Source organism: Malania oleifera, chromosome 9, assembly GCF_029873635.1.
Source record: "Malania oleifera isolate guangnan ecotype guangnan chromosome 9, ASM2987363v1, whole genome shotgun sequence".
NCBI classification, from domain to species: domain Eukaryota; kingdom Viridiplantae; phylum Streptophyta; class Magnoliopsida; order Santalales; family Ximeniaceae; genus Malania; species Malania oleifera.
This window is the reverse complement of record NC_080425.1, coordinates 33229670-33243170: the sequence shown is the minus strand read 5'-3', so window position 1 is coordinate 33243170 and position 13501 is coordinate 33229670. Positions and strand designations below refer to the sequence as shown.

At 37.6% G+C, this 13501-nt stretch overlaps 1 protein-coding gene across 3 annotated transcripts in view; it reads right to left on the bottom strand.

The window, feature by feature from the left end:
* The window catches only part of LOC131164521 (protein SENSITIVE TO UV 2), a 70597-nt gene that overhangs the window by 22626 nt on the left and 34470 nt on the right, over window positions 1-13501 (bottom strand). For all 3 annotated transcript variants that reach the window (XM_058121782.1, XM_058121783.1, XM_058121785.1), the window contains exons 6-7: window positions 3618-3686; window positions 348-427 (exon numbers count right to left, since the gene is read on the bottom strand). In XM_058121782.1, the coding sequence (XP_057977765.1) occupies window positions 348-427; window positions 3618-3686 (149 nt within the window). The remainder of the gene's footprint in view (window positions 1-347; window positions 428-3617; window positions 3687-13501) is intronic.

The following is a 13501-nucleotide window of genomic DNA, read 5'->3' as shown; positions in this document are numbered from 1 at the left end:
TTTAGGTTCCATTTTCCTTAAAAATAAAAATGAAAAATTGTCAATAATACCAAACAGCTGCTCCTTAGGAGACATAAAATTATGCATAATGCCAACCAAATGTCAATACTTTATTATTATATGATGTGCCACAAGTTTGCCCAAGATTCAAGAAAATGGAATGTTGAAGAGCACAATCCTTGATAAAACTTTAAAAGGTTCCATGTCTAGTTACCAAATTGGACCAAATTCAACATACGTGCATTTCCCAAACACAATGTAGTCTCATGTTTTCAAATTCAATGCATAATGAACATACGAAAGTTCGTAAATTCTAATTGAGAAAGAAAATATGGATTAACCAATACCTTCTTTTAGACTTCCCTTCAAAACTTACGTGGCTCAGAAATGCACGCAATATCCTCAGACATCTGTAAACAATTACAACCTGTTCCAAAAAGAGAATATTAAGGCAAATGAGTGGTATACTCTAAAAGATAAAAATTAAGGAATAAAAAAATTAATGGTAAGTTATTCTAGCACTTAAGGGCATTTAATATGGTTTGGGCACTTACTATGTATCCAAATAGTCGCACAACTAAGAAGCAAGCTAGTTAATATTAGTAGCAGTGTCAGGAGAAGGGGTAGACCTAGAATAACTTGGACTGAGACAGTGATTAAGGACTTGACAGCCCTCCAATTGATGGAGAATATTGGCCTAGATCATGCAGAATGGTGGAAAGGAGTCTTGTAGCCGTCCCCACCTCATGCGACTTAAGGCATGGTTGTTGTTTGTTGATGTTTTTGATACTGTGTGTTTTTTCTTGGCCAGCATCCCCCCCTCCCGGAGCCCTATTGCCCCTTTCCTGAATTCATTTCATTACTTTTACTCATAAAATCTCTTTATTGCTTCCAAGAAAAATTTCTTGTCCAAACAATTTTGAAATATAAGGCTTAGGCTTTATCCCAACTCATTTCATATGGACTCTTATGCTTCAGCACTATCCATTTTGTAATGTCAGGCTTCAAATTATCCCAATTAGCTGCATGTGACTTCTTATACCTCGGCACTGTCAAGCTTTCTGAACTAGCATCAATTCAACCTGTCTCCTTGATCCCTAGAAAATCAGGAGTTGCAACATCAAAGACTTTCGCTCTATCAGCCTCGTTGGCAGTCTTTATAAACTCCTCAAAAGTCCTTGCGGCTAGGCTCAAGCTAGCAATTACGAAAGTCATAGGAAAACACCAGCATGCTTTTGTTGCAGGTAGGAAGATCTTGGATGCCTCCTTGATTGCGAACAAGGTGGTGGATCACTACATTAAGGGCAGTAAAAGAAGAGTGGTGTGCAAGCTGGATATGGAGAAGGCATTTGACCTTGCGAACTGGGACTTTTTGCTGTATATACTCAGGAAAATGGGCTTTGGGGAAATCTGGTGCAATTGGATCAGTCATTGTATCTCAAGCCCCTCTTTTTCAGTGTGTGTCAATGACTGCCTTACAGATTTCTTCAGGTCTTCGCAAGGGTCTGAGGCAAGAAGACCCCCTTCTTCTGTTTATCATGGTGACGGAAATTTTGAGCCTTATGTTGTTAAACGCCAATGAAGGGGTTTTGCATAAACGGCTTAGCATTGGTAGGAATAATAAATATGGTAGTCTCCCAATTTCTTTTTGCGGATGACACCATCATTTTCCGTGAAGATGACCCTGAGCAATTTCATTTGAAGCAGTCTCAGGCCTAAAAGTGAACCTGGGAAAAAAGCAAAATCAACCCCATAGGGGCTTATAGTCATGGGCCTTTTCTAGCTGGTCTTTTAGGCTACAAGCTTGTAGCTTTTCGTATAACCTACCTCAGTTTCCCACTAGGAGCCAAATTCAAAGGCGAGACTCTGGAACCTTACTTTCAGCAGATTCAAAAGGAAGTTGGCTGGTTGGAAAAGGAATTACTTGTCAAAGGGGAGTAGAGACAAACTCATTAAGAGTTCTACTTCCAATCTTCCAGTCTGCTTCATGTCTCCTTTTCGCATTCCCAGTGTTGTAACCAAAAGATCGGAAAACATTCAAATAAGATTCCTTTGGGGGTATTATAAAAAAAGAAAGATTCATTTGGGGGAAAAGCAAGCACTTTAAATATCATCTTGTAGGATGGGGGTTGTCAAACAGCCCATGCAAAAAGGAGGTTTAGGCCTCAGATCTCTTCTCACTTTCAATAAGGCTCTTTTGGAGAAGTGGTTATGGAGATTCATGATCGCGAAGGAGCATTTTTGGAGAGTAGTCATTGCCAATAAATATGGCCTCCACCACAATGACTGGACCTCAAAAGCGGTGAATGAACCCCATAGCACAGGTGCCTGGAGACACATCAGGAGAGGATGGAATAATTTCTTCATTCTCATTTTCTTTCAGGTAGGAATAGGGATGATGTTTACTTTTGGCATGACATCTGGTGTGGGGAATCCTAGCTAGTACCAAATACCACTCTATCTTCAGGCTATCCTACAACAAAGACGCCCTTATTAGCAAACACCTAGAGTTCTCTAGTCAGGGGTTAATCTGGAATATTTCTTTGATTAGGAATGCTTTTGACTGGGAGATGGATATTTCGGAAAAATTCTTCAGTTATCGCTTCTTACGTCAATCACCTCAGCTCCCAAGCAGGTTACAGCTTCAATTTTCCTTGGGTTCCCATTTGGAAAACAGCAGCCCCCTTAGAGGTCACCTTTTTCACATGGGAGGCAACTCTAGGCAAGATCCTTACCCTCAATAACCTTGAGAAAAAGGGCTTACCGCTCATGAATAGGTACTTTCTTTGTCTGGAACAAGCTAAATCAGTTGCTCACATCCTTCTTTGTTCCTGGACCAGAAACCTTTGGAGCTTGGCCATTTCCATGGTCAGACAGAGGTGGGTCATTGCAGCTTCAGTGGAGGGTGAGTTATGGGCTTGGGCAAGGATCCAAGCTAATAGGGTAGAAGGAAGTCCGTTTTCCTCATTCCCCCAGCTGTTTTCTGGACTGTCTGGAGAGAAAGGAACAGGAGTTTTTGAGGGAACATCTTCCTCTCTGCAGGTTGTCAAAATTCATTGGTCAGCTATGATTTCCAATTGGCAAAGTAAGATGAGTGGGAGGGACATCAATGTAATTCTTAATTTTCTTGACATCATTCAGTGTTGGTTGTGTACTTCTCATTTTCCCTGTTGCATTTGGGTGGCATCCACTCGATGCCTTTTTCCCTATTTAATAAATTGTGGGATAAAAAAATAAAAAAAGTTAAAATAATCAGGATAAGTTAATGGGTTTAGAACTTAATTGTAATTGTATTGATTCTTAGATTTTTTTTTTTCATAGGTACTTCGTATCCTTTAAATTTGGAAATAGTATAGGTTTTTTAAATTGAGTCCCAAGCATTTGTACTAAAATCTAACGAACATTTGTGCAAAGATGAACTAGAATTAAATATGAGGTCAGGTTTTTACATGTGAATGGGAGCATTTTGTCCTATGTCATATTGTTTTAAAAGAAAAAAAGAAATTCTCACAGAATATATCAAAGGAATTTCATGAAACAATTGAACTACGACATTCTTCAACTTAGCAAAAAATGTAAAAGACGAAGAAAAATAAGGAAACAATTTTGTAACTCACATTTTCTACACGACAAAGATCTAGTAATGCTTCAATCAAGGCATCCAACTGTACCATCCCATTGTTATTCTGCAGTATAGAAAAAACTTCTTAATAAATGGCAATCAGAATCAAATAATTGCAATGCAAATCAACTCAAGAGAATAAGAAAACACGTCCATGTTACGATACGTGTAATTATTCAGTTGGATGACATTTAAGTCTGCATACAACATAGGTGAAGAACAATATCCACAAGAAGCTTGACATGAATCTCAACTATTGGGTAAGAGAGTTATTCTGGCCATCAAATTAGCTTCAAACATCAACAAGGATGGTCCCAAGTATGATTCCACTTCCTAATATTGATAGCTTGGTAGATGCAAGCGCGATACATGAGATGTTCCTTTTCATGGATGGTTTCAGCAAGTATAACCAAATTAAGATGGCTTTTAAAGAAGCAAAGATTTATACAGTGGAATTCCTAGTACACAACCACGCCCTTTGGGCTTCAGAATGCAGGAGTAACCTACTCTCTTCCTTGACATGATGCGTGATAGTATAAAAATTGTGTAGAAGATGTTTTAGTGAAATGCCCATGAGAAGGGTTTTTGATAGATGCCAACAGTTTAAGCTATGGATTAAACATCTATGTGCTTTTAGGGTTTCATCTACAGTTTAAGAGTTCCATTGGTAAAGTTTCATGCTTAAAGAGATTCATCCCGGTAGAGATTTCCATAATGTTTCAAATAGTTTTTAAAAAAAAAAGGGGCGGGGGGGAGAAGGATGTTCCATTTAAGTGAAGAGCTGTGCAACTAAAACCTTTTGACAAAATTAAGAGAATCCTCCCCATTCTGTAGGGACTCTACTGGTACAAAGAGTGGGTGAGTGACCATGTGCAGTTTATAACTTAAGAAGATTTTTGCACAGTTATGAAGTTAATTTCTCGGCAATAGAGAAAGGTACTATGACTTCTCTTCACAAAATCAAAAACTCTGATACTATCTTTTAAAGTTCACAGGCCACTATCACCATTACTCCTCCAAGGTCTATCAGATCTCAAGCTCTTCTCAACCTACTGGTTCAATTTCCATCTCAATATTTTCAAAAATTCAATCTTGACGCTTCAGTTCAGCAAAGAACAGTGATTTACTGCGGTTGCTAGTTGGTATAGTGGACTTGTGCAAGTTAGTTTAATTTAATTTTTTATTTCTGCAACACCCCACAAGGTGATTGACATCTTGTTCTTCGGGTTGGTATCCCCTTTATGCCCTTTAATGCGTACCTTTTTTACCGATCAAAAAAATAAATTAGGTTGAGGTTTAACCTTCCAAGCATTGGGTGGAGATGCTATCTCCCGATTGCTAGGTCGAGGTTTGGTCTACATAGCTAAAAAACTCGACTTCCCCCATAAAAATATCAAAGCAGAATGTGGTTCTCATACTTGGACATCCAGTCAAAACTTGTATTGTTTGCATGTCCATGATGACTCCAATCACATGAACATGGAATTTGCTCCCAAAGAATCTTAACTCACACCTCATATAACTTTTTTGCAATCCTTCATAAGTTCTGAGTTGTCAAGAGTCCACATGCACAAAGGTCATCTAATTGGCATGCAGAAACCTTGGCTATTTTGGCATCCAAGATACCAAAGATCAAGACAACTGTGATGTTCCTATCTTTATAAGAACTTTACCTAGAAAAGAAACAAAATTTATTAGTTCCCCCAATCATATTGTCCGGCAGAGAAATATGGAATTTTCTCTCAAGGAACCTTGACTCACACCTTATAGAACTTTGGTGCAATCCTTCATAAGGATTTAAGTGTGTATATTCACCGAGGTCAACTATTGGCATGCAATCGCCTTGGCTACTTTGACATCCAAGATGCTGAAGATCAAACGAGGTGTGATGTCTCCATCTTTAGGAGAACCTTACATTGCCAAGCAACAAAATTATTAGTTTCCAATTATGAAGAGGAAGATAGCTCCCTTAGCCATTTTTTTTCGATAAGTGAAGGAAACTTTATTGAAGAGGCATCAAGGGGATGCCAGCCCATGGCACACTAAATCAAGCACCCTTAAGGGTGTCACACAAAGTCAAAGATTTCATCAAAATCATTAATAACAGTCCCACTATGCCACCTATTAACCACAGTAAAACAGTGCTCTTTGCTGATTTGGATTGTTGAGGATGAAATTTTGAACACTCACCTACTCCTCTATTGACCGCAGTAAACCAACATCCACCACATGCAATTTGTGATATAAGTCCTTTATTCTTCTCTCACTTTGAGCATGTGTCGCCACTTCATTCGTTCAACCACTGTTTTGTAAGGTAAAGGCTTAAAGCTAGGCATTTTAACCCTTAAGAGGCAAGGCATAGCCTTCATTGAGGTGTAAGATTTTTGAGAATTTTATCTTTAGATAAAAATACGTAAAAATATATTACACATATTTTTTTAAAAAAAAAAATTAAAATCACAAACATAATGTAAAACAAAATCAAATATAATTTGCGAACTACTTGTTGGCCATTAAAAAATTGCTAATTTGAATGAATCATGACAAGAGAAAGCTATAATGTTACAAAGTTCAAATTATTTTCAAGATCTAAAATACAACTCTCAATTATTTTGGAAATGTTGAGGTCCAAGAGTTCTAGAAATCAACTCATATTATGACATTCATTTTATATAAACATGGAGTTAAAAGTTATCTAGCTAAAAATAACTTGAGAATCACACACCCAAAATGCATAAGCCTCAACAGAAAATGCACAGAAGGCATGCCTTTTGTACAAATGCATAAGCTCAATGTGTAATAGATTAGCCTTTACGGGATTCGGTATTTTAGATTGAGCCTCAAGGAGTTTTAGACATGCCTTGCTTGGCAAGCCTCAGGGCGAGCTTCGATTAAGCCTTTTAAAACATCGAGGCCTACAATTTCTCTGTTTCTAATATATTGAAGTCAGACATGGCTTCTCTCTAAAAGATGACAACCAGTAAAAATACCCCCAACTATGTCTCTCCTTTAAATCCTAAATCCATGTAACTTTTGAAATCCCTCCACTTTAGGTTCTGTTTGGCCAATAGAATCTTTCACTTGCCAGACTTCACAGGAAAGCTTTCTTGGATTTTTGGTGCTTCTTGGTCCTTTATGAAAATATAAATTACATGTTTTCAATGCAGGCTCTATTCCCCTTTCAAAATCCACTACACAATCTCCAATTAGTTTTCTATGTGTAATATTTTATTCTAAATTTATTTACCCATGTTCTTTTAATTGCCACATATTTACACAAGATCATAAGATCATAATGTGCAACTAAATATCACCCACATTTGCTATTGACGAATTATAGTTTACATGTTTAAATATCCTACTAAACAATAAAAGTTAAAAATGGGTGTCTCCAGGCCACAACGCACCCCACTTTGCAGGGGTAGGGGGAGGATCATCCAAGTGTTTGCAGCCTTACCCCTGCTTTTATGCAGAGAGTCTATTTTAGAGGGAGGCCCTTGGATCAACAGTAAGGTTGCTCCTTTGTGACTGTTCGGTCATGGATTACATATCCTAATATGCTCTAGAATAGCCTATAATAAAATATTTAGGCTAAAGATCACTCTGGTACCTTAGAGTTTGTGTCTGTATTTTTTATATCACAAGAGAAATATATTAAGAAAGAGAATAGAAAGAATTACAACCTATGATAGGACAAGAGAGCCCCATAGAACAAAAAAAAAAAAGAGAAACAAAAAGGAAATAAAAAAAAAAAAAGAAACAAAAACTAGCAATCCTGATTAAGAAAACCCTTCTTTTAAGTCCTTCTCTTCGTAATTTGTAGAGCTATATAATCTTCGTAATTCCTGCTAATCTTTAGTCAGCCATTAAAGAAAAAATATTTATGCTTACTACTAACTGCATCTTCATTGTCTTAAGAGTTCTGTTACTCTCTTATGTGTCAAAGCATTTAATAGAAAGAAATGACCAAATTTCAGGGGCTTTCACCAACAGTTTAAGGATGCTACCTCCTGCTTCCTTTACAAATGGAAACAAATTTAGAACACATTGGGCATCTTCAGGAAATAGAACAGAAAACAGAAAATATTTTCATATGTACCCTAAGAAGGCGTTTGGTTCGCAGCACCAAAAATATTCTCATGGAATTTCATTCCTGAGAATCTCAATCCGGAGAATGGGATGTGTGCCTCATGGGAATATTTTTGTTCAATAAATGCCATAACATTCCACGAATGTACACACAATGCCTATGTTAGTATTTGGTTTAACATGGGAATCCTAGCATGCATTTCAAAATGACAATTACACCTTTTATCCTATGTATAAACAACATATGATGAATAACAATATATTCAACACAAAAATCTATTGACTTTCAACAATCATAAATTTAAACAAAAAAAAATCAACACTTGATTACCAAAAAGCTTAAGCTATTAGGTTGTAAGCCAACAATGTATATCAAGCTTTAACACTCCCCCGCACGTGCAGCCCGACAGCACGTGGAGAGAGAAACAAACAATAAATACACATTACAAGGAATACAATTATTTTTCAAACACCACAGTCCACATAATAAATGTGGGCAACAAGACTAGAACCCAGGCCCTCATGGCAATCAGCTCTAAAATACCATATTAGATTACCACTTTACCTAACAACTTAAACTATTAGGTTGTGGGCCAACAATGTACATCAAGCTTTAAGAGATACAATTAACCAAAATAATTGGAGGCAAAATGATCTCCAAGTTTTAACCATTATAGAATTATTATAACACAATTTTTAAAAGGCTCAAATGAGGCACACCTCAAGAGAGGCCCACCTAAAATTCCTTGGGCTAAGTCTAAAATACCAAATCCTTAAAAGGCCAATGCATTACACACCAAGGCTTATGCATTTGTACAAAAAACACACCTTTTGCAGTTATCTTTTGCTAGAAAATTTTAACTTCATGTTATGCGGAAGGAATATTGTCATATGAGTTGGTATCTAAATATTTTGAACCTCAACCTTTCCAAAATAATAGAATTGCATCCCCAATCTTGAAAATAACTTGAATTTTGTGAAGTTATAGCTATCTCTTGGCATGATTTACTTGATGTTTATGCCAAATAAGCAGTTTACAATTTATATATATATTATTTGTAATTGTTGAACAATTGGATAAAATGGAAGACCTAACTCAATGATAAATCTCTCCCTCTATTTATAATATATGTTAAGTACAATAGGAATGACCATAATACCATTACTAACTCACACTTATTACTAGCAGAACTCTAACACAATAATAATGCTAAATGACTAAATAACCATTAACACTCCCTCTCAAGCTGGAGGATATATATCATATGCTCCTAGCTTGTTACAAATGAATTTCACACAAGCACCTCCCAAAGCTTTAGTGACCAAATCAACAAGCTAAAACTTAGGCTTCACATGCGTGGTTGTTTTATGTACAAGTTTCTCTCGAATAAAGTGGCAATCAACTTCAATGTGCTTTGTCCGCTCATAGAAGATAGGGTTGGAGGCAATATGAATAGCAGCTTGATTATCACACATCAACTCCATAGGCTGTGAATGTGAAAACCTAGTTCTTTCAACATGTTCTTCAACCAAACAAGTTCACATGTAGTGTGTGCCATAGCCCTATACTCTCACTCAACACTCGACCTGAGCACCACAGTTTCTTTCTTACTTTTCCAAGATACCAAACTACCACCAACAAAAATACAATACCCAATTGTGGATCCTCAGTCAGAAGGTGACCCGGCCCAATCTACATCTGTATATCCCTTAATATGAGTGTGACTCCGATCCTGATATAAGAAACCTCTCCTTGGTGAATCTTTGAGATATCTCAAAATGCAAATTACTGCATCCCAATGACTTGTTTTTAGAGAACCAAGAAACTAACTCACAACACTTGTTGCGAAGGATATATCTGGTCGAATGACTATGAGATAATTCAACTTTCCAACAAGTCTCCGGTACCGACCTAGGTCCTAGCACTAACTTACTATTGGGATCCATGGGTGTGTCAACAAGTTTGGAGCCCAACAACCTTGTCTCATCTAAAAGATTAAGAACATACTTCCTCTGTGACAAGACAGTTCCCATATAAGATCTCAATACTTCTATACCCAAGCAGTACTTCAATGGTCCCAAGTCCTTGGTATGAAACTTACCTTGTGGGTAAAGATTTAGGTCCTAGATACCTCGATCATCGTCACCAGTGATCACAATGTCATCCACATACACAATAAGCAAAATCCAGCCAGATGCAGTATAATGATAAAATACAAAGTGATCTACTAAACACCGATGGAGGCCAAACTCAAGTACTACAACACTAAAACAGCCAAACCATGCTATTAGAGATTGTTTTAATCCATACAATGATTTCTTAAACAGACATACTGAACCTAACTCCCTTTGAGCAACAAACCCAGGTCGTTGCTCCATATATACCTCTTTATGAAGATTACCATGTAGAAAAGGCATTCTTCACATCTAACTGATGCACAAGACAATGACAAGTGGTGGCTAAAGAAATGAACTAACGTATTGAGGCAAGTTTAGCAACTAGAGAGAATGCGTCTGAATAATCCAAACCATAGACCTGAGTATACCCCTTAGCAACAAGGCAGGCCTTCAAATGAGCAACAAAACCATCAGGGCTGACTTTCACGTTGCATACCCAGCGACAATCAACCACAAACTTATCAAGAGGAAGAGGAACCAAATCCCAAGTATCAGTATCATGTAGTGCACGAATCTCTTCAACCATTGTCGTCCTCCACCCAGAATGGGATAAGGCTTCAAAAATAGATTTTGGAAGAAAAATAGAAGACAGAGTACTAACAAAATAGTAAGAAGAGGATGAAAATCTTAACAAACAAAATTAGAGATCAAATGTTGGGTACAAGTGCATTTACCTTTCCGAACAACTATAGGAGGATCAACATCATAGGAAATGAGATCATTCGATAAGGGAACTAAAGGCACAATAGTAGAAGTTGGAGAAGGCACTTCCCCATTGAGTCGTTGTGTGTATACCTACAAATTGGGATGATCCAAGCGATAAGGACTCAAACTAGATGAAGATGTAAGAGGAGTTGGCACAGATGCTAGGTTTGGATGGAAAGCAAGGCAAAGGAAGGGACTCATCAAGGTCACCAGATTTCAAGGAATTAGTGTAGTATGGTGTAGACTCAAAAAAGGTGATATTAGCTAAGACAAAGAATCAATGTTAAGTAGGACTATAACATCGACATCCCTTTTGAGTATAGGAATAGCCCAAAAAATTACATTTGATAGCACAAGGATCTAACTTATCCATTTCTAAAGTTAACTAATGGATAAAGGACACACAGCCAAATATACGAGGAGGAAGGGAGAACAAAGGAGCCTTACGAAAGATAAATGAATATGGGGCTTTACCGCCAAGGAAGAGGAAGGCATTTTATTAATGAGGGAGCATGCTGTGAGCACAGCATCACTCCAAAAAACTTTGGGGACATTCATTTGATACAATAGGGTACGAGTGACTTCAAGAATATGTCTGTTTTTTTCGCTCTGCAACTCCATTTTTTTGTGGAGTGTGGGCATAATAGGATTGATGAATCATAACAAAGTTAGTCATATAAGTATTGAATTGGGTGCTGAGTCCTTAGCATTATCACTACAAAGTATCCTAATTGGCATATCAAATTGAGCCTGTGTTTGGGAACAAAAGGCACAAAAATATCAAACAACTCAGAATTATTTTCATTAAATATAACCAAGTCATCCTAAAGTAGTCATCAACAAATGTAACAAAGTACCAAAACCCCAACTTTGATATGACACGACTAGGACCCCAAATATCGTAATGGACTAGCATGAAAGGACAAACCACCCGTTTGTCAACTCAAGAAGCAAAGGGAACACGATGATGCTTGCCCAATTGACAAGACTCACACTCAAGATTAGACACAGAACTCAATGTAAGAACTAGCTATTTTAACTTGTCCACAGACCACGGACGGATGACCAAGGCAACAATGAATTTGAAGTGGTGCAGCTGCAACCGTGCAGGCAATGGGTGGAGAAGGTGACTCAAAAGTAGTAAAATCCACGAGCCTCACATCATGTGCCAATTGTCTTTCTCATTTTCAAATCCTGAATAACTACAGAATCAGGAAAGAATGTGACAAAACAATTTAGTGACCTTGTAAGCTTACTAACTGACATGAGATTGAAAGGAGATTTAGGAATGTATAAAAGAGAAGAAAGAGAGATAGAAGGAGTAGGAATTGCTGTTCCTATCCCCTTAACAGCAATAAGGGACCCATCAACAAGGGTAACTTGAGGTAGATTTTTAGAATACTGGAGATCATAAAAGAAGCTGGTTGCACTTAGGAAGGATACCAAATGACATACAGACTGTAGGATTACCTTTTTGGGCAAAAGACGCAATGTGATGGGGGACGCTTGTTGAGACAATTGATACTGTAGATACCTTGAATAATCATCCTCTGATATAGTCACAATATGCGGCTCACTCAAACAAGTGACTAACGAACGAACCATACTTTTGGGATTTGCAAACTCCATCCCAACATTCACAAACTCAGACCAATGATCCCCAATGGTCATAAGATTAATTGCTGGAACAATCGGAACAACCACAAACAAGGTGACCCACCATGAACAAATCACAAATAAATCAGTACAAGGCCGCCACAGCACCAAGAAACTCAGATGCAACCCCAAGAAAGCAACACACAGCACTAGAACAATTGGAGAGGTGAACCACCAAAACTAACATGGATAAATCACCAACAAACTTATTTAACACTGCCACAGCCTCACAAAAAACATCTTATGAGCATCGCCACCAAGAAAGTCGCCAATGACCGTTACTAACACTGAACAACAACTAACGAATTACCATGAGTGAATTACCATGAGTGCATGGTCACAACAAAGATTGGATCTTTGGGCCAAACACATGCCCAACAGCTTGATATTTTGATATATGGAAGGAATTAGAACATTGAATCAAGAAACACAGCAAATCCCACTGTTTCAGACCCAATAAACTCAATAACCATTGATAAACAGATTCACAAAGCATGAAACAACCATACCTTGGGTGCCGCACATGAGCAATTAAAAAAGGTGAGATCTTTGGACAAAAAACATCATGAAAAACTCCAATAACATGTTAATAGAGAGATTGGACCACTGCTGGATGATTTCAGGTCAAAATCATGCCTGAAAGTAAGCTTCACGCGCCAGCGCGTGGAGTCAGCCCTGGCAGCCTTCCACCAGAGTGTAAGACACTACCTGGAGATGGGGCGCAGATCGGCAGTGTCTGTGGGTGACTATGGTGTTGTTTTTGCAAAATCTATAGTAGATTTGATGTTCATGAACTGGAAATGTTGGCCAGAAAATTCCAGCAACTGGTTTGACTTTCGGCTGCTGCTGGCTGTTTTCTAGGGCTATAGTGTTACTGGAAATTCTTCTATGACGGCAGACATGCAGTGGATTTAGGGTTTTAGGCTTCAATTTTGATGGTGGTGGCAACAATTAGGCTTTAGGTTTCAAAATCATGCTTTGATACCATGTTAGATAATTGGGTAAAATGGAAGACCTAAATGATCGGTCTCTCCCTCTATTTATGGTATATGTCAAGTACAATAGGAATTACCACAATACCCTTACTAGCTCACACTTATTACTAACAAAACTCTAACACAAAATAATAATGCTAAATGACTAAATAACCATTAACAGTAATTTCCTTAACCTTTTTCTTTATTTTTTTAAAAAATATAATTTATTCACACATTTTTATCTAAAAATAAATTTCTCAAAAGGCTTACGTCT